The following is a 21776-nucleotide window of genomic DNA, read 5'->3' as shown; positions in this document are numbered from 1 at the left end:
CACCTGGAATGATTTTTCAGTTAACTATCACATATAGCTTGGCATAGCCACAGGGAGAAATAGACACGTCAGAAAGCACAGGGGAATAGGCTCTTAATTTTTAATTAATAAATAAACAAACAAACAAACAAACAAGTAGTTAAATAAGCATTGAGAGTAGGGAGTGTTGGAGAGCATCAGGATGGATAAGGAAATTTGTGTGCCATTTTGTTCTCTGTCTACCAGGCAGAGGGAAGCCATGTTCTCCATTCCTGTTGACGAATGACGGGCAAGTACTTCCAGGCAGCGCTTATGATGACAATCACAAGCAGAGTGGCCAGGGCACGCCAGCGAGTGCGCAGGAGAGGAAGGGAACAGGCTGAAATAGTAGAAACACACACCAAGAGAATGGTGGCAATGGTCAGCAGCAGGTTTATGAGCTGTCCATAAAGTTTATACACACTGGCCTGGGGCAGCTCCATGGCCTCCTGTTGCTGGGTTTGCTGCTGCATTTCGAGTTTGGCCAGCCGGGTCTGGTAGGAGTCCAGCACCTCCTGGCAGGGGTAAAAGGAGAAGGTATGAGGTCCAGATCAGATCAGGTTCTAGACCACCTGTCCCCACAATGGCTGGTCTTTCCCTCAGATAAATCTGTTTGGGTTCCCACACCCTTATTTCTCGCCTGGAATGTGCAATTCTTAAATTATAATGCTGTTCTTTGATGGTCCTATCTTATATCCTGTTAGCAATCTCAGTTTGCCAAGTGCCAGTTCTTAGGTAGTCAAGTGGCACAATGCTCATACAAAAGGGAGGCATCAGCAAGCTCAGGGAGACCCCAAGGTGTGCAGAAGTAGTACACAAAAATATTTGGTGAACATAAATTGGGGAGGGGGGCAAAACAGCCCAATGGAGTTCAAGCACATTCTGTAGCAATAGAGTGCTTACTGAGAGATGGGAAACAGAAAATCATTGGGAAGAGGGAGAAAAGAAAATCATTGGGAACAGGGGTGCCAACTTGAATAAAATATTGTGGGGATCTAGGTAAGCCCCACCCTGCATAATCAATCACATGAGGCAGTGCATGCAGACCATTTTAATGGGAATGCACATCAACTTTGTGGGGGCCCAGCCCCCTCAAATATTTTATTGTGGGAGCCAAAGCCCCCACAGCCCCTAGGAGCTGGCTCCTGTGATTGGGAAGGGGACTGAAATGGAACATCCTGAATGGGAGCATTCCCCACTGTATAATTTTGTTAATGGTGTTGCAATATATGCAAGTGAAATACTTGCCAATAAGGAACGTATCAGCATATGGGTAATAAAACCATCCACTGGCCAGCTTGAATCAGTACACACCCACCCACCTTGGGTATCACTCTACAAAAAGGTCAATGCCACCCCACCCTCCAATATGCTAAGCTATATAATTAATATTGACCTGAATCCTCTGAGCTTCCTAGCATTCTACTTTGACATAGGCAATACATGACATCCCTCTGGAAACACACTGCTGCATCTAAAGCCGACTGTTATGGCCTACCCCATAATGTGATATACCTCATTGCCTCTGCATCCACACATTCTGTCATGGCCAATAACACGAGGATCACTCCACTGTCCTACTCGCTGCCATGCATAATAGTGCCATGCATACATCTTGGGCTCCTAGACATGGGAGCTCCTTACCCAGATGTCCCGGGACCTCTCATAAGACTGATAGACCATTTTCTCCTCCGTGCATGCCAGGTCATGTTTGAGGTTGGTGATCTCATTGAGATTTATCTGTATCACATCATTCACCTGCACTTCGAGATGGTAGTACCTGGAGAAGGGTGGCACAGTCAAGGAGGGCGGAGTGAAGTTATGCAGTCTGGTCCTTTATCCCTTGCTTCCCTCTTTGCACACACACCCCAAGCCAGCTGGCTGATCTTATTACAGCCTGAGCTTAAAACACTGCTGGTAAATGGATTATGATTGAGTTGGCTCTGTTCCCTCATTTGACACTTCCAGTGACAAGACACAGGTGAGCAGTGAAAGAGAGATGGCCATGATTACCCAGCAGACTCAAGGGCACCAAGTAGTGTGTGGTAAATATTAGGGCGCTGAACCAAAGAAGAGTGAGAAGAAACACTTCTGGGTGTCCTTGAAGATCAGGCCCCACGTGAGCTTGTTGCCAGGATAGTTTGACACCCAAGAATTGGTACTGGGGAAAATGTGATCCTGGCTGTGTTGAATTTGCTGTTATGCTAAGTATTCTATAGAGTATAGAAAAAATACCAGGCAGGTTGCTCACTGCTGAAGTGGAATTGTCGGGGGGGGGGGCGGTTATCAAAGCAAACTCTTCTATAACACTGCCATTCTATTTGAAATGACAAATGTGTTTACTAGCAAATCAAATGCTAGCTCAGCCATCAGCCTTGCCCCTCATCCTATGCATCAGATGGATTGTCTACTTTTCTATTTTTTAAAAAGTGTTGCATAAGCAGTTTGTTCATTACCTTATTTTTTAAAAACTTTTTTGAGACATCACTGGCACAGCCAAACAATATTGTGTTTCTGCTTCAGACTTGCCGAACATTTTCCCCACCCAGAGCTTAAGCTTGGAGGAAAATAGGCACATTTGCATCAGCTGCCATTAATGTGCTTTCAGAATGTCCATTGCTCTAAAAATGTGCCCCTTTGTGGAGGCTAGGTCTCTCTTCTTTGAACTGAAGACATTCAGAATTCCTTCATTTCTAAGGACATGATAGCTCTTCCCTTTTCCTTATTACAAGAAAATTGGGACCTTGGTTCCCATGTAATGTAACTGCAGCAGAAAAAGCATGGAGATCAGAAGGAATTGGCAAGCTAGATCCTGTACCATGGTATAGGTACAGTATAAGCTATGGGGGGAAAGGGATTTGCTTCTGTGCCTCTGTGTGAATCAGCGCTAGTTCCAGGGTTTTTTTTGTGGGGGCCAATTCACACTCAATGCACCCCTCTCCAAAGCATCACTGTCCAGTTCTTTGCCCTCTCCCTCTGTTTCCCATCCACACAACTACCCAGAGGCAGAGCACAAGGGAAATGGAGGTTGCTTCTCCATCACCTCACTCTTGTCAGTGCTGGCATGTTTGGAAAGGACAAGATGCACAAGCAGAAATAACTAGGAGGAGCATGAGCAGGCTGCTCCAGAGCATGGGCAGTGGGCCACCTGCAGGAGTGTGGACCTCTGCATGTGCCCAACAATGTGCTGGCCCTGGTGTTAATGCAGATGGAAAAGGGAGTGTGGCACACAGTTCCAAAAGCCCATGTATCCAGTAATAGAAGTCTGATCACATTCCTTGGTGGGCAGTCTTGTGGCCAGGCCTCAGACCATGCAAATGATCCAGTGAATGGCAGGCTCGATCGCCTGGCTCCCAGCTATTGGCCAATACCAGCAGTCCTTGGATGGGCATTCCCCTGGTGGTGGGCTCAACCAGCCAATGGGAATGCTTGGGCCCACTCCCAGGGGGTGTTAAATTGCGGCCTGCCCAGAAGTCTTCCCTGCCTTTTTTGTTGGATCCCCACCCCTTAATTTGATTGCTTTTACTTGTGCTTTCACCTTGCTATGGACCAAGCCGGCCACCATATTCAGGGCTGGGCAGGAATTTTTCCATTTGGCAAATTGGCACTCACCATCTGGTTCTCACCTTTCTCATAGCAAATCACAACTTTGTAAGGCGGTTAGGAATTGGGTAAGCCTAGATCTTGGCTGGAGGGGAGGTTGTAGCCTCTGCCTGCCCCCTTTGGGAAAGGGTATCCTGTTAAAAGGATCCAGGAGGAATGGTTCTGTCTGACACCTAGGCAGGGGCGGGGGCCTCACCACTCTTCCAAAGGGGGCCCTGTGGGGGGGTACCCCTATTTGATATAGGTCAAAGGGCATTTCCCCCCTCCCCAAGATGTGATTTATCCTTTGATGCACTTCCAGCAGATGCACTGGAGTGGAATAGTAACGGCTTTACCCAATGCTTATGCCAAACCATTCTTTACTGTAACCAATTGTTACAGGCAAAATTGTTCAAGGCAAAAACCCAATACAGTGGTACCTCGGATTACAGATGCTTCAGGTTACAGACGCTTCAGGTTACAGACTCAGCTAACCCAGAAATAGTACCTCGGGTTAAGAACTTTGCTTCAGGATGAGAACAGAAATTGTGCGGCGGTGGCGGGAGGCCCCATTAGCTAAAGTGGTACCTCAAGATAAGAACAATTTCAGGTTAAGAACAGACCTCCAGAACCAATTAAGTTCTTAACCCGAGGTACCATTGTATGCTGTTGTCCTGTGTCATTTCCCTAGAGAACTGTGGGGTCATGGGGCCTTGGCACACAACTCTAGATTCTGGCCCTAACAGCAGAGCATTGAAGATCTTGAGCCACAGGCTCTGAACCTGTGAGACTGAGCAGGGGGACAAGGAGACAGGAGACCAGGAAACATCAAACCTGAGAATGGGGTGTCAGGAGATGGGATACTGGAGCCAACTGCCCTCATTAATGTGGGTGCCCACCTCTTCTTCTCCTCCTGCAGCAGTTCCATCATCTGCTGTTTGTCAGCCTTCCATGACTCATCCAGCTTGTGCCACTCATCCTCCAGGACCTTGTGGTCTTCTCTAAGATCAAGCAGCTGAGCTTTCAACTCTTGAACCCTCTGCTTGATCTCTTCCTCAAGGATTTGCTTTGAGGAAGCCTCTTGAGCAGACCTGTTTTCTTTGCTCTCCGAGATGGAAGGAAGGAGTTCCTCAACAGTGCAAGTTTCTGAAGTGCGGCTTCTGGGTATGCTGAAGGATGGCTGGTGAGACATGCTGTTCCTGGGAGTGGTGAGCTGCTGCTGGGCAGGAGTAGCACTGCTGCTGCTGTCCTGGCTTGTAAAAATCCTCTGTTCCAACTTCTTCAGCTGAGCCCAGGAATCCTGCAGACGCTGTTCTAGTTGGGCAATATTGGCTGAGGAGCGCTGGTTGATACGTTCAAAGGCCTGCCGGATGGAAGGTGCTTTCTCTCTGTCTGCCTTGCCCACCAGCTCCACATAGCATGAGGTATTGTCATCCCGATTGGCTTTCTCCACCCGCAGCATCTCAGATAAGTGGAATATGCGATGGCGTAGGACATCCTTTGGGTTGCGGCTGCTTAATTGGGAAGTGGTAGAAACAACAGAGACACTGCGGGGCCGAGGGGGCTCCACCTACCACAGGGACGAGGTGGGAAGATGATCAGAGAAAGAGCCAATGACATCAGCTATGAATTCATGCTGGGTCCCCACTAGCTACATCACAAGACACTGAATTATACTTCATCTAGAATGCATTCTGCCATGGCCATTATTGATCTTTTTATCTATCCCACAAAGCACTCTGCTGTGCTTCCTCTAAGGACTGATACCATTTACAATTTTAATCATAAATTTAACAATACGATTAAAAATAAATTGGGCAATAATATTTGAATGTACATGATACTGCTCCAGTCACTTGGGATGAAGGACTGGGGTGCTGAACAAGAGACAGCTGACTTGGCAAGCACTCCTTGTAGGCTAAACAGTCACTCAGGTTGTTCCTGACTCCTTAATTCAAGCTAAGCAGGACTAACATCACAGTTCCTATTGAAATTATATTCACCATCTTCCATCCTCACTACCTGCCTCTCCCCACAATGGGATTAGGCACTTATTCTTCATTGGCATTGGGGAGGGACCCAGGTTTAGTGAGTGAGCAGGACTTGAGGGGCAAAGCCTTCCTTTGGTCCCTGCTGACTGCATTGGTAAGGCATGAGAGAGAAATGTTTCCTGACTTCTCCTGTCATGGGTCTCTGTGCACACAGTGACATCATAATGTTTTCTCCCCTAAAGCCATGGCAGGTGCAGCTCCTGGAACCAATAACCACAGATAGTGGGCAGTTAATGTGTGGAACATGGGCTGGGGCTTTTAAGAGTCTCCCCAAGAGAGCCACATGCCCTGGGGGAAATGAGGCTGTATCTTTTGGTCACTCACTGAACTGGCAGAGTCTTCTGCTTGCTGAAAGGATTCTCCCTTGGTTGAATTACAGAGATCCACCATGGGTGCTGTAAGGAGACAGGCATGTGCATCAAAGAGCAATTCATTCAAGAAATGAAATTCCAACTAAACATGCGAAAAAACTTTCTGACAGTAAGAGTTGTTCCACAGTGGAACGGTCTCCCTTGTGGACTCTCCTTCCTTGGAGGTTTTTAAGCAGAGGTTGGATGGTCATCTGTCACAGATGCTTTAGCTGAGATTCCTGCATTGCAGGTTGGACTAGATGTTCCTTGGGGTCCCTTCCAACTCTACGATTCTGTGATTCTATCTCATCCTGGACCCAAGCTAAGGGCCCCAAGAGACACTACGCAAGGGACAGTATGTGTCCACCTTCATCTCCATTACTCCAAGTCTTTATCAACATTGTCATCATCATCATCATCATTATCCTTAATTATTAAATGAATATTAGACATTTCCCATCCCATTTGTTAAGTATCAAAAGCTTACAAACAAACACATTAAAAGCATAATAATATATTCTAGAATTTTCCCCTCCCCCCAAAAATGTTTGTGATCAGGAACACTTTGGGGAGGACCAGGGGGCCCTGAATGCATGATTTTGAGGGGGTGTGAGCCAGGTAGCCTCCAAGCAAGGATCCCCACCATGCCTGTCACTGGGGGTCTTTGGGCCCAGGAGCCCAGCCTGTCCTGGCCTCCCCTCACTGAATGACCGGCTGGCCAGTGCTGGGAAAATTCATCTGCCAAGGGCTGTGTTGGTTGCCTGGGCTCCTCCTGCGTGGGTGGGTGGGCAGGTGGCACAGCCTGGCCACTGTTTGTGATTGAAATGTGAACAAGTTCAATCCTCTTAATACAGGGATGGTGCACCTGTGGCCTTTCAGATGTTGTGGACTCCAACTCCCATCAGCTCCCCCAGTCAGCATGACCAATGGTCAGGGGTGATGGCAGTTGTAATCCAACAACACCTAGTGTACAACAGATTCCGCACACCTGACTTCATATAATGCAGTTTCCCCTTCCCACTAATCAATCCTAGAGCTCTGCCAACAAGACTTTTCTACAAGAGAATTTCCTGGTGCATTGTGCTTTATGTGTTAGAGTTGTATGTCCTTCAGCTTTCTGCCTGAGGCAAACACCTCATTTGCCTCATGGTAAGATCTCCGCGGGTGGCGCTGTGGGTAAAACCTCAGTGCCTAGGACTTGCCAATCGCATGGTCGGCGGTTCGAATCCCCGTGGCGGGGTGCGCTCTCGTCGTTCGGTCCCAGCGCCTGCCAACCCAGCAGTTCGAAAGCACCCCCGGGTGCAAGTAGATAAATAGGGAACGCTTACCAGCAGGAAGGTAAACGGCGTTCCGTGTGCTGCACTGGCTCGCCAGATGCAGCTTGTCACGCTGGCCACGTGACCCAGAAGTGTCTGCGGACAGCGCTGGCTCCCGGCCTATAGAGTGAGATGAGCGCACAACCCTAGAGTCTGGCAAGACTGGCCCGTACGGGCAGGGGTACCTTTACCTTTACCTTTAAGATCTCCTTTGAGTAGGGGTTGCATATATATTAAGCAAATAGATGTCTTGGAGGACATTTAGAGGTGGGTGTGAGGGGTAATGAGCCAGCACCTCAACCCCAAACAGTCAAAGTGATTTGCCAACTTCTGTAACCACTAGGGATAGAAGGATAAAGTCCTAATTAACGGAGGCCCCAAATATCTGAAAGTCTGCCTCCTCAGGTGTTAAGAAAGGCAGAGAGGGCTGTATTGGTTATTCCACCTGTGACATACTATCTCACTGAAGATGTGAACTAGGTAATGTGACTTATTTTCTCTGTGTTTAAAAGTTTCATCTCTCCCTGTTGACAACACTAGTTAGGCCTGTTTGTGGTAGTGTTTCTTTATTATACTACAGCCACGTGTTTTACTTATGTGAAGGATGCACTTATTCCCCCACACAGAGATTCAATTTAAGGAGGATGCACTTCTGGAACAAAACTAGACTTTTAATTAATTACACTCATGGAGGTTGGAAAAGATTGTGAATTGAACCAACGCATGGTGAATTTGCTCTCACTGAATCCTTGCCGCAATAATGCTTGTGCATCATTCTGATTACATAAAATACTTGGAATGTGGCAGATTTGGAATGTTAACAGATATTATGAAATGCCAAAAAACTTAGTGAATGCTAGGCCCAGACTAATTGGTTGTCATTATGACCTATATACTAGAGCCAAGGCTGTAACATAAATCAGTCTCTTTGGACAAAGGCCAAAATTTCTGATACGTCATGCCAAAAAAAAAAAGTACCGTACATACTGGTAAGTACTTGCATCATTGAGTCATACATGTATCTACCACTAGATGGCAGATGACTGATATTAGCTGGCCATATAGCCACGAAATTGCTAAAATAGGCCTGAGGTATTGCACAGCCATAAGCTGTTCCCAAGTAATCTGCCTAGAAGTCATGTTTCACCAGTTTCCAGCTGCAGACATAAAGTCTAGCTCCACCAGAATAATAGAGAGACTGTCTTCAGGCAGATATTGAAGTAGGTATCATAAATGAGGGTTGGGGGGGGGGGGCGGAGAAACAAAAACTATGTGACTTGAGTTCATTCAATTCAATTACATTACATTTTGCTTTCTCAAAAGTTGCCTTGGGTTTCTGCTCAAAATCTCCCTAGGAAGCAGAGATTTGCAGCACCAGGACATTTTGTTATTAAAGCAAGTGAAAAGGTTTATATTAATAACCACTTATGATTTATCATCTTGGTAACCCAGCTTTGTGCACAAGTGTGCATACAGTAATTCTTTTTTTTTTTTTTTTTTTTTTTTTGGTTCAGTATCTACAGCACGGGTGTCAAACACAAGGCCCGTGTAGCCGCTGCCGGCCGCCAGCCTTCACCTTTTATTCTCGGTTTGTTTTTTTTACACAAGAAAGCCGCCTCTTCAGCGCATGCGCGGCAGCCTACAAGCCAGAGAACGTCTGCCCTCTAGCGGCGCCACGGCCCCCGATGAATTTGAGTTTGACACCCCTGATCTACAGTATCTACTGTAGTATAAGAATAAAGTGCAGATTGCTCTCCACTTACAGCCCACTTTTTGAGGGCGATATCTGATGCTGAACAGGCCTCCTCCATTTTCTTAGTTCACATGGGCCTCTTACTTTCCACTAGAGAACAGCAGCAGCCTGAATTAGCCATTTGTATTTTGGACTCCAACTTCCTGGCCAGCATGGTCAATTGTTAGACATGATGGAAGTTGTAGTCAAGCAATATCTTGAGGGCCAAAGGTTGCTATAGGTTGATGTTTTATTATGTTAGTTGGCCAGTCATTTTCTGCATATGGGGTGCTTCTTATCAGTGTCTTTTATAGGTTGTGCATAAGAGCGATGCTGACCAGGTTACAGTTATTGAAGCATGTGCTACAGTCCATGAAGCCCTTGCAGCTGCTGCTGAGCTGGCCAAACAAGGTAATGGAATGCTGGGTTCTTTCCGCCCCCCCCCTTGTGGAATTCTCTGATCTTTTGCTTCCTCTTAAGCATCTATATCCCTTTATAATCAAACACTTGGATGCTGCCACCATAACCTCCGATGCCATAGCCATCAGAGGCCAAATCACCACTGCTGAGGATCACTAGAGAATAAGCAACTTACTCATCATGTTTGCTTCAAAATGACTGGGGAATGAAGGTTGTGACTGTGGAACCATGGCACAGGATGCTTGTGAAGAGAAACTATTCATGACAATGGTTCATCTTGCTTTTTTGATAATAATAATAATAAATTTTATTTATATCCCGCCCTCCCCAGCCAAAGCCGGGCTCAGGGCGGCTAACAACAATCAAATAATCAAACAATCAAATAATCCAACATTCTAAAACATTTCAGTATAAAAATTAATTAAAATCAAATTAATGGCAACCGTTAAGCAAAGTTCTGTGCAGGTTGCCAGAGGAGGGAGTCAGGCTGGGCCCTGACCAAAGGCCTGGTGGAACAACTCTGTCTTGCAGGCCTTGCGGAAAGATGTCAGGTCCCGCAGGGCCCTAGTCTCTTGTGACAGAGCGTTCCACCAGATTGGAGCCGCAGCCGAGAAAGCCCTGGCTCTAGTTGAGGCCAGCCTAACCTCTCTGAGGCCTGGGACCTTCAGGATGTTTTTATTTGCAGACCGTAGGTTCCTCTGTGGGGCATACCAGGAGAGGCGGTCCCGTAGGTACGAGGGTCCTAGGCTGTATAGGGCTTTAAAGGTTAAAACCAGCACATGAAGACATGTTGTGTCTGCAATTGCCAGTTGTACAAGTGTGGCTATATGTTAGCACTGGAATATCACCACTCTTACAAGTGCCCTGCAATTTAAAAAAAAAAAAAAAAGTGGAAGGCCCTCCCAAAGGAGGTGAATCAGTCTCCTCACTGTGAACTTTTAGGATATATTTAAAATGATTCCTGTTTACTTGGCCAATTGATGGCTGAAAATTCTGACCCTAGCAACTCTGTTATGATTAGTTTGAGTGTAGGTAATTGCTTTTAGGAATTTTAAACTGTTTTAGAAGGTTGTTTTAAACTGGTTTTTTAGTTGTGCACCATGGACTCTCTTGGTGGATGGCTGTGTGCCTTCCCCTGTGCTAGGACCTTAATAAGAATCTTCCAGATCTATCAGCAAAACTTGGGTTGTAGGGATTTCCCATCAACAGGCTGGGTGGCAGCAATCCCCACTGATTGATGCTAGCCTGCCCCCATCCTTCTGCCTTGATCTCAGGAGCTTTATGTTTTGCAGGCAGGGTGGTTAAGTACTTGCACAAGCTTGGGCTTATTACCATCTGAGTATTCCTCCTTGGGTTTGGCTAGGTCCCTGGTTATTGAGGAGACAGTACCACCACCACAAAGTTTGCTCTCTGTGCCCACTTGTATCTACCTGATATCCATCTCCAAGAGTTTCCCCAAACAATTTATTGACAGCACAGGTTTGTCTTCTACTTGTGGGGAGAACACTGCTGCTGCTACACTTGTAATAATAATAATAATAATAATAATAATAATAATAATAATAATAATAATTTATACCCCGCCCTCCCCAGCCAAGACCAGGCTCAGGGTGGCTAACACCAAATATAAAAACAATTGGTTGAAATACAGCTTAAAAAACAAGATTAAAATACAACATTAAAACTTTAAGATGCAGCCTCATTTCAGTGGAAACTCAAATCAAAAATGTTTTGGGGATGAAAACGTCAAGTCTTCACCAAGGCTAACTAACCAGACAGGTCCTACGTGGGCCAGAAAAAAGCCAGGGAAGTCCCCAAATACGAGTTCCAACACAGAAGGAGAAAGGAAAAAAGAAAGAAAGAGGGGGAGGGAATCAAACTGATTCCAAGCCAAAAGCCAGATGAAATAACTCTGTATTACAGGCCCTGCGGAAAGAAATCAGATCCTGCAGGGCCCTGGACTCATGAGACAGAGTGTTCCACCAGGCCAGAGCCAGTGTTGAAAAGGCCCTGGCTCTGGTTGAGGCTAATCTGACTTCCTTAGTGCCCGGGACCTCTAGGATGTTGCTATTTAAGGTCCTCCGTGGGGCATATCAGGAGAGGCGGTCCCATAAATATGAGGGCCCTAAGCCACAAAGGGCTTTAAAGGTCAAAACCAGCACCTTAAATCTGACCCTGTACTCCACCGGGAGCCAGTGCAGCTGGAAAAGCACTGGGTGAATATGCTCCCATGGCAGAGACCCCGTGAGGAGCCTCACTGCAGCATTCTGCACCCGCTGGAGTTTCTGGGACAGCTTCAAGGGCAGCCCCGCGTAGAGTGAATTACAGTAGTCAAGCCTGGAGGTGACCGTCACATGGATCACTGTGGCCAGATCGGGGCGGGAAAGGTAACGGACCAACTGCTTGATGCGGCGAAGGTGGAAAAATGTTGCCTTGGCTGTTGCTGTAACCTGCACCTCCATGGAAAGGGAGGTGTCAAGGATTACACCTAAACTCTTAACAGAAGGCAATGACACAAGAGAAGGGAGTTGGTCCCTCATCCCTATGCCATCCCGACCCAGCCAGAGGACCTCTGGCTTTGAAGGATTTAGTTTCAATCGGCTCCCACGAAACCATCCAGCCACAGCTTCCAAGCATCTGGTCAGTGTGTCCGGGGCCGAGTCGTGTGACCATCCATCAGCAAATAGAGCTGAGTGTCATCAGCATATTGGTGACAACCCAGCCCAAAGCTCCAGACAATCTGGGCAAGGGGGCACATAAAGATGTTAAAAAGCATCGGGGAGAGGATTGTGCCCTGTGGTACTCCACACACCAAGGAGTGGTGCAATGACATCTCCCTCCCTAGCACCACCCTCTGTCCCCGACCAGAGATAAAGGAGCACAGCTATTTTCAGGCTATGCCCTGTATTCCCACGTCGGTGAGGCGGTGGTCCAGAAGATCATGATCGACGATGTCAAAGGCTGCTGACAAATCTAAGAGAATCAGCAGTCCCGACCCGCCTCGATCCAGTTGTCTACAGATATCATCTGTTAGGGCGACCAGAGCCGTCTCAGTCCCGAAACCAGGATGGAACCCAGACTGAAATGGATCTGAAATGTTATATGATTGACAGCTTTGCAGTAGCCTGTTTGTGAACATCTAACCTTCCTCTTTCCCACCTCCCTCTTCCCAGCCTAAATAGCCTCCTGTCAATTGAAAAGAGAGGGTTTTTTATAGAAAGTTTGGTAGAGCTCTGTCAACACTTTGTCACTTTGAGCTCAGGAAGACCAGAACTGAGCAGAGGCACACTCCCGCGCTGGAAGGTTATCCCAAGGCTAACTTGCATAGCCCTGCTCACTGGAGCAAGTAGGAAGAAAAAGTCATTGTAAAAGTCCTCTTCCAGTGTAAGGGGGAAAGTGTACTTTGGGAACACACAACGAATGATATACAGATTACCGTAAATCTGGCCCAGTTGGCTTGCCAGTCATATCTGCATGTATAAACAACTTTGTAGAATCATAGGCTTGGAAGGGACCATGAGGGTCATCTAGTCCATCCCTCTGCAATGCATGAATCTTTTGCTCAATGTGGGGCTCAAAACCACGACCCTGAGTTAAGAGTCTCATGCTCTACTGACTGAGCTATCCCAGGATAGTTCCTCATAACTTGATTATGTCTCCTTTCTTAAGCCAAATAGGGGTGCATTGGGTTAAGAATCAGTGACCATGTTTTCTGTGTTTGTAGGCTCCTTCGCCCAGGAAAAGTGGCATAGATAAATCTAGTAGTTAAGTAGTAGGTCCCCTGTGAGCTGTGAAGAGTACCTTTGCCAACAAATACTGCTTTCTGCCTTTTGATTGGTGGAAGGGATAATGGAATTATGAAAAGTGAGGGTTTAAAAGAGCAAAGGTGTCTCTCAAACATTAACTTTTTGACTTCTTGTTTCCAGTTATGACATAAATGCTAACATTCACAGGCTTTGACCTGTCCAATTTACCCTTTCCCCCAACCCTAAGCCATGGTACTTGATTTTTAAACTACTCTTGTATTAACTAGGCTCAAAAGCTTCCTGGCAATTATATGTGGACCAAATAGTACTTGTCTTACCTGAACCTGTTGACACCTACTCCTGTACCTGGCTCCTACCCTACTTGGCTTTCTTCTCTCATGCCTGACATTCCAGGGCCCTGTTGCGTAGTAAATGTTTCCTGGCTGTTTCCTACCAGAAGGTATTGACATAGAATTAGTTTTGCCTACAGAAATGCAACGGGGTGTCACATAAATGCTTTTGCCTAAAGTTCCTGTTGTGATATTAATTCTACTCGCAACCATCTTCCTGTTTTATATGTACTATATCTGCTATTCACAATGCACATCCAGCAAGTCAATAAAAAACAGCACATTCTCAACTGTTACCTTTCTGGATAATTTGCTTCATAACAGTAAGAGGTAGTGAAAGGACAGAAAAAAACTGAGGAAGGTTTGAGCATATGCATGGAAGGCAGGGGGAAAGAGAGAGAGAGATTTTTAGAGCAGAACTAGATGTTAAGACAGAAAACTAGAGCCCCACGTTGAGTTTCTCCCCACCCCCTCAGTAATGTGTAGTGAAAATTAGCCATGGCCAGACATCTTGCTGCCCTGTCCTTCTCATTATTGTCTGCTGCTGGGAGGGAAATGAAAGCATGATTTTGCTGGGACAAACTTAAGTTCTATTGACTACATTTCCCCTGGACAAGAGCCTTGCTTTTATTTGTAATTTTGAAAATTTATATTTTTTTATATTGGAAGCAGGATTTTGCAAGATGCACTGTACTGCTGTGCTGTAGTAGCATACGTCATCTCTTGCAAAACTTAGCTTCACAATATTGTTGAAAAGACCCAGGGGGTTGAAAACAATACTTTGCAGCATTTTACAGGAAACAGATTTAAGCAAGAACAAACAAGGTGGTGAATAATATGTGTGTGTGTGTGTGTGTGTGTGTGTGTGTGTGTGTGTAAAAGGTAAGAGGTCCTTGCTCAGTAAATAATAATAATAATAATAATAATAATAATAATAATTTATTATTTATACCCCGCCCATCTGGCTGGGCCTCCCCAGCCACTCTGGGCCGCTTCCATAGAAACCAAAAATACACTAAAATATCACACGTTAAAAACTTCCCTGAACAGGGCTGCCTTAAGATGTCTTCTGAATGTCAGGTAGTTGTTTATCGCTTTGACATCTGCTGGAAGGGCGTTCCACAGAGCAGGCGCCACTACCGAGAAGGCCCTCTGCCTGGTTCCCTGTAGCTTTGCTTCTCGCAATGAGGGAACCGCCAGAAGGCCCTCGGTGCTGGACCTCAGCGTCCGGGCAGAATGATGGGGGTGGAGACGCTCCTTCAGGTATACTGGACCGAGGCCGTTTTGGGCTTTAAAGGTCAGCACCAACACTTTGAATTGTGCTCGGAAATGTACTGGGAGCCAATGTAGGTCTTTCAAGACCGGTGTTATATGGTCTCGGCGGCTGCTCCCAGTCACCAGTCTAGCTGCCGCATTCTGGATTAGTTGTAGTTTCCGAGTCACCTTCAAAGGTAGCCCCACGTAGAGCGCATTGCAGTAGTCCAAGCGGGAGATAACCAGAGCATGCACCACTCTGGCGAGACAGTCCACAGGCAGATAGGGTCTCAGCCTACGTACTAGATGGAGCTGGTAAACAGCTGCCCTGGACACAGATTTGACCTGTGCCTCCATGGACAGCTGTGAGTCCAAAATGACTCCCAGGCTGCACACCTGGTCCTTCAGGGGTACAGTTACCCCATTCAGGACCAGGGAATCCTCCACACCTGCCCGCCTCCTGTCCCCCAAAAACAGTACTTCTGTCTTGTCAGGATTCAACCTCAATCTGTTAGCCGCCATCCATCCTCCAACCGCCTCCAGACACTCACACAAGACCTTCACCGCCTTCACTGGTTCTGATTTAAAAGAGAGGTAGAGCTGGGTATCATCTGCATACTGATGAACACCCAGCCCAAACCTCCTGATGATCTCTCCCAGCGGCTGCATGTAAATGTTGAAAAGCATGGGGGAGAGGACAGAACCCTGAGGCACCCCACAAGTGAGAGCCCAGGGGTCTGAACACTCATCCCCCCCACCACTTTCTGAACACGGCCCAGGAGGAAGGAGCGGAACCACTGTATGACAGTGCCCCCAGCTCCCAGCCCCTCAAGACGGTCCAGAAGGATGTTATGGTCGATGGTATCAAACACCGCTGAGAGATCCAGCAGAACTAGGAAACAGCTCTCACCTTTGTCCCTAGCCTGCCGGAGATCATCAACCAGTGCGACCAAGGCAGTTTCAGTCCCATGATGAGGCCTGAATCCCGACTGGAAGGGATCCAAATGGTCCGCTTCTTCCAGGCGTGCCTGGAGTTGTTCAGCAACCACTCGCTCAATCACCTTGCCCAAGAATGGAAGATTTGAGACTGGGCGATAGTTGGCCATCGTGGCCGCATCTAAAGATGGTTTTTTAAGAAGCGGTTTAATAACCGCCTCTTTCAGCGGGTCTGGGAAGGCTCCCTCACGGAGGGAAGCATTCACCACCCCACAAAGCCCATTGCCCAGTCCTTCCCGGCTAGCTTTTATAAGCCAGGATGGGCAAGGATCCAGGAGACAGGTGGTTGGCTTCACTCGTCCAAGCAGCCTGTCCACATCCTCGGAGGTAACAGATTGGAATTGATCCCACGCAACTTGACTAGACAGGACTCTAGCACTCTCCCACCCCGGCCCTGCTCCCACAGTGGAGTCTACTTCTTCCCGAATCTGAGCGATTTTATCTGCAAAAAACTTTGCAAAATCATTGCAGGAGAACATGTGGCCCGTACTGGGCCCCGATGTTGCAGGTGGTTCCGCTAAATTGTGAACCACCTGAAAAAGTCTCCTGCTGCTGTTTTCTGCAGATGCAATAGAGGCGGTGAAGAAATTCTTCTTCGCCGTCGCTATTGCCACTTGGTAGGCTCGACGTTGAGCTCTAACCTGTGTCCGGTCAGATTCGGAATGAGTTATCCGCCACCGGCGCTCTAGCCTTCTCAACGATTGTTTCATTGCCCTCAGATCCGTGGAAAACCACGGGGCTGTCTGGGCTCCATGCAATCGGAGAGGGCGCTTCGGAGCCAAACAGTCAATGTTGTTGTTGTTTAGCCGTTTAGTCGTGTCCGACTCTTCATGACCCCATGGACCAGAGCACGCCAGGCACTTCTGTCCTCCACTGCCTCCCTCAGTTTGGCCAAACTCATGCTGGTAGCTTCAAGAACACCATCCAACCATCTCATTCTCTGTCGTCCCCTTCTCCTTGTGCCCTCCATCTTTCCCAACATCAGGGTCTTCTCCAGGGAGTCTTCTCTTCTCATGAGGTGGCCAAAGTATTGGAGCCTCAGCTTCATGATCTGTCCTTCCAGTGAGCACTCAGGGCTGATTTCCTTAAGAATGGATACGTTTGATCTTCTTGCAGTCCATGGGACTCTCAAGAGTCTCCTCCAGCACCATAATTCAAAAGCATCAATTCTTCGGCGATCAGCCTTCTTTATGGTCCAGCTCTCACTTCCATACATCACTACTGGGAAAACCATGGCTTTTACTATACGGACCTTTGTTGGCAAGGTGATGTCTCTGCTTTTTAAGATGTTGTCTAGGTTTGCCATCACCTTTCTCCCAAGGAGCAGGCGTCTTTTAATTTCGTGACTGCTGTCACCATCTGCAGTGATCATGGAGCCCAAGAAAGTAAAATCTCTCACTGCCTCCATTTCTTCCCCTTCTATTTGCCAGGAGGTGATGGGCCCAGTGGCCATGATCTTAGTTTTTTTGATATTGAGCTTCAGACCATATTTTGCGCTCTCCTCTTTCACCCTCATTAAAAGGTTCTTTAATTCCTCTTCACTTTCTGCCATCAAGGTTGTGTCATCTGCATATCTGAGGTTGTTGATATTTCTTCCGGCAATCTTAATTCCGGTTTGGGATTCATCCAGCCCAGCCTTTCGCATGATGAATTCTGCATATAAGTTAAATAAGCAGGGAGACAATATACAGCCTTGCCGTACTCCTTTCCCAATTTTAAACCAATCAGTTGTTCCATATCCAGTTCTAACTGTAGCTTCTTGTCCCACATAGAGATTTCTCAGGAGACAGATGAGGTGATCCGGCACTCCCATTTCTTTAAGAACTTGCCATAGTTTGCTGTGGTCGACACAGTCAAAGGCTTTTGCATAGTCAATGAAGCAGAAGTAGATGTCTTTCTGGAACTCTCTAGCTTTCTCCATAATCCAGCGCATGTTTGCAATTTGGTCTCTGGTTCCTCTGCCTTTTCTGAATCCAGCTTGCACTTCTGGGAGTTCTCGGTCCACATACTGCTTGAGCCTTCCTTGTAGAATTTTAAGCATAACCTTGCTAGCATGTGAAATGAGTGAAATTGTGCGGTAGTTGGAGCATTCTTTGGCACTGCCTTTCTTTGGGATTGGGATGTAGACTGATCTTCTCCAATCCTCTGGCCACTGCTGAGTTTTCCAAACTTGCTGGCATATTGAGTGTAGCACCTTAACAGCATCATCTTTTAAAATTTTAAACAGTTCAGCTGGAATACCATCACTTCCACTGGCCTTGTTATTTGCAGTGCTTTCTAAGGCCCATTTGACTTCACTCTCCAGGATGTCTGGCTCAAGGTCAGCAACCACACTACCTGGGGTGTACGAGACATCCATATCTTTCTGGTATAATTCCTCTGTGTATTCTTGCCACCTCTTCTTGATGTCTTCTGCTTCAGTTAGGTCTTTACCACTTTTGTCCTTTATTATGGTAATCTTTGTACGAAATGTTCCTTTCATATTTCCGATTTTCTTGAACAGATCTCTGGTTCTTCCCATTCTGTTGTTTTCCTCTATTTCTTTGCATTGCTCGTTTAAGAAGGCTTTCTTGTCTCTCCTTGCTATTCTTTGGAAATCTGCATTCAATTTCCTGTATCCTTCACTATCTCCCTCGCATTTTGCTTGCCTTCTCTCCCCCGCTATTTGGAAGGCCTCGTTGGACAGCCACTTTGCTTTCTTGCATTTCTTTTTCATTGGGATGGTTTTAGTTGCTGCCTCCTGTATAATGTTGCGAGCCTCCACCCATAGTTCTTCAGGCACTCTGTCCAGCAAATCTAAATCCTTAAACCTGTTCCTCACTTCCACTGTGTATTCATAAGGGATTTGGTTTAGATTGTATCTTACCAGCCCAGTGGTTTTTCCTACTTTCTTCAGTTTAAGCTTGAATTTTGCTATAAGCAGCTGATGATCTGAGCCACAGTCAGCTCCAGGTCTTGTTTTTGCTGACTGTATAGAGCTTCTCCATCTTTGGCTGCAGAGAATATAATCAATCTGATTTCGATGTTGCCCATCTGGTGATGTCCATGTGTAGAGTCGTCTCTTGTGTTGTTGGAAAAGCGTGTTTGTGATGACCAGCTTGTTCTCTTGACAGAACTCTATTAGCCTTTGCCCTGCTTCGTTTTGATCTCCAAGGCCAAACTTGCCAGTTGTTCCTTTTCTCTCTTGATTCCCTACTTTAGCATTCCAATCCCCTATAATGAGAAGAACATCCTTCTTTGGTGTCACTTCTATAAGGTCTTGTAAGTCTTCATAGAACTGGTCAATTTCAGTTTCTTCAGCACCAGTAGTTGGTGCATAAACTTGGATTACTGTGGTGTTAAAAGGTCTGCCTTGGATTCGTATCGAGATCATTCTATCATTTTTGAGACTGCATCCCAGTACAGCTTTCGCCACTCTTTTGTTGACTATGAGGGCCACCCCATTTCTTTTACGGGTTTCTTGCCCACAGTAGTAGATATGATAGTCATCCGAATTGAATTCGCCCATTCCCGTCCATTTTAGCTCACTGATGCCCAGGATGTCAATATTTATTCTTGCCATCTCATTTTTGACCACATCCAACTTACCCAGGTTCATAGTTCTTACATTCCAGGTTCCTATGCAATATTTTTCTTTACAGCATTGGACTTTCCTTTCGCTTCCATGCATATCCACAACTGAGCGTCCTTTCGGCTTTGGCCCAGCCGCTTCATCAGCTCTGGATCTACTTGTACTTGTCCTCCGCTCTTCCCCAGTAGCATGTTGGACACCTTCCGACCTGAGGGGCTCATCTTCCAGCGTCATAACTTTTATATGCCTGTCTTTGTCCATGGAGTTTTCTTGGCAGGGATACTGGAGTGGCTTGCTGGTTCCTACTCCAGGTGGATCACGTTTGGTCAAAACTCTCCACTATGACCTGTTCATCTTGGGTGCCCTGCTCGGCATAGTTCATAGCTTCTCTGAGTTCTTCAAACCCCTTCGCCACGGCCAGGCAGTGATCCATGAAGGGAAACAGTCAATAGGCCTCGTTAACTCCACATTCCAGCGGGCCACCAGGGAATCAGCTGAACGGCCATCAACATGGGATAAAGCATCCCCTACCACTCTCTGGAAACCATTTGGATCCATTAAGTGGCGGGGGCGGACCATCCGAATTGGTCCCACCTCCCTGCAGAGGGGATGGGTCGCAGAGAAGTCCAGTTGCACCAGGAAGTGATCTGACCATGGCACTTCTTTTGTTTCGCTTTTACTTAGTGTCAGATCACCAACATCCATAGAGGTAAACTCCAGGTCCAAGGCATGTCCGCAGCTATGGGTTGGGCCAGACTTATTCAGGGACAGCCCCATGGAGGCCATGCTTTCCACGAAGTCCCGAGCGGCCCCTTGTAAGGTCGTGTCGGCATGGATGTTAAAATCCCCTAGGACGACCAAACTAGGTGTCTCCAGGAGAACATCCGCCACGACCTGAAGCAGCTCGGGCAGGGAATCCTTGGTGCAGCGGGGAGGTCGGTACAGCAAAAGGAATCCTGTACTGCCCCTATTGCCCAACTTCCAGAACATGCACTCAGAGAACTGGATCTTCCCAATAGGACGCCTGGTGCAAACTAATGACTAAAGGAGCATCTGCCTTGTATACAAAACATCTCAGCTTCAATCCCCAAAGGCACCTCCAGGTTGGGCCAGGGAAACCCCTGCCTGAAACCCTGGAGAGGCACTGCCAGTCAGAGTGGACGGCCTTGAGCTAAATCCATCAGTGTTAGGCAACTGACCTGGTGCAAGGCAGCTCCCTGTGTTCCCACTTGAAAGCTGTAGAAAATTTGTGGATCTTGACAGCTCTGCAAGGCTGTAGGTTGTGTTTTTGCTGCAACAGGCTAATATGGCTGTCCTTTTGGAAAATGTCTTATCGATGGAGCCATATAAATGAGCAGTGTTCTTACTAATCATCCTCACCGGTATTGGGTTTCTTTAAAATCACTCCCTCCTTCCCCTTCAGAAGTCTGTATCTTTTGGGGTGTATATTTTATCTGTAAGCCACCTTGAAACCTTGTGAGGAAGAAAGGTGGGGTGCAAATAAATATTTTTTTAATAATAATAATAATAAATATAAAGGAGCAGAGAAACACCATGCCTATCTTTTTGTTTGTCTTTCTCCTTTATTGCTATTATTATTATTATACATTTTTCAGAGAGTGCTTGGTCCCCTTGGAAAAAATGACCCCTTATCGCCCATCCACGTTCCCTTTGAAGGCACTTGAATGGGGCTCTGTCTTCCTCTGAGGAGAGAAAGCAACACCTGGAAGTATCATGCAAGCGACCATTAATTCCTAAACTTCCCGACCCTCCCTCACCTCACGCAGATTTCGGAGGGCGGGAGGATTAGGCAGGTTTCTACAAATTAAATCTGCCGAAGCTGCATTCTCATTGGCCTATACACACGTCAATCAGCGTGCGGCCGGCCCCTATGTCGTTGACCGTTATAAAGGGGAAAGCACGAGGGGACCAGGAAAGCGCGTTGGCCGCCAAAAGAGGGGCGGGGCAAAAGGCTTCCGTAGGGCGGACGGCGGGACCTGGTCATAGAATATGGGGCGTGGCTCCCGGAGGATCTAGCCAAACAGCAGGCAGGAGGGGCGCAGTTTTGAGAAGCCGATAGCAAAGCGTATCCCATATAGCACAGCCCACTCCCGCCCCGCCTGCTGCTCAGCCTATCATATCAGAGGAAGAGCGTTCCGTGAAAGAACCGGCCAATTAGAACTGCGGCGCGCCGAGTCGGTTGCCCGGAGAGACCAATCACCGTTATCTGCCCTTCGCTCTGTCAGACATAATGGCGCGCAAGGAATTTCAAACGTTCGAGGGGGGAGGGGGGAGGAGCGGGGCTTATAAGGGGGAGGAGCGGGCGGAGGGTGAATAGCCTGTTGATGGCGGCGGCGGCGGCGCCTGGCGCGGCTGGCCCGCGGAGTGTC

The 21776-nt window shown here is 47.1% G+C and overlaps 1 protein-coding gene across 4 annotated transcripts; it reads right to left on the bottom strand.

Annotated features, from left to right (window-relative positions):
- Positions 1 to 86: 86 nt before the first annotated feature.
- On the bottom strand, positions 87 to 21760 carry TEX28 (testis expressed 28). 4 transcript variants are annotated; one of them, XM_080987408.1, is made up of 6 exons: positions 21608 to 21760; positions 13554 to 13665; positions 5976 to 6046; positions 4500 to 5170; positions 1663 to 1798; positions 87 to 533 (listed from the first exon to the last, which is right to left on the bottom strand). In XM_080987408.1, the coding sequence occupies exons 3-6, from the start codon at positions 6039 to 6041 to the stop codon at positions 219 to 221; spliced, it is 1188 nt and encodes a 395-aa protein (XP_080843534.1). In that variant the 5' UTR covers positions 6042 to 6046; positions 13554 to 13665; positions 21608 to 21760; the 3' UTR covers positions 87 to 218. The 4 variants fall into 4 exon arrangements, with proteins under 4 accessions (XP_080843534.1, XP_080843532.1, XP_080843533.1 ...); XM_080987406.1 differs by lacking the exon at positions 21608 to 21760 and adding an exon at positions 21165 to 21596; XM_080987407.1 differs by lacking the exon at positions 21608 to 21760 and adding an exon at positions 20586 to 20760.
- Between the last annotated feature and the right edge of the window lie 16 nt (positions 21761 to 21776).

Source organism: Podarcis pityusensis (genome assembly GCF_964106645.2).
Source record: "Podarcis pityusensis genome assembly, chromosome: 17".
NCBI classification, from domain to species: domain Eukaryota; kingdom Metazoa; phylum Chordata; class Lepidosauria; order Squamata; family Lacertidae; genus Podarcis; species Podarcis pityusensis.
The sequence above is the reverse complement of the archived record's forward strand: the minus strand, read 5'-3'. Positions and strand labels throughout refer to the sequence as shown.

What these genes read in the sequence shown, in the direction of transcription:
- TEX28 (XM_080987405.1), bottom strand. Translation starts at nt 9,732, where the DNA reads ATGAATAGTTTCTCTTCACAAGCATCCTGTGCCATGGTTCCACAGTCA. An exon ending in TTTTGAAGCAAACATGATGA is followed by an intron (nt 6,047 to 9,644) that starts GTAAGTTGCTTA and finishes GTCTCCTTACAG; the next exon opens with CACCCATGGTGGATCTCTGT. An exon ending in CAGAAGACTCTGCCAGTTCA is followed by an intron (nt 5,171 to 5,975) that starts GTGAGTGACCAA and finishes TCCCTGTGGTAG; the next exon opens with GTGGAGCCCCCTCGGCCCCG.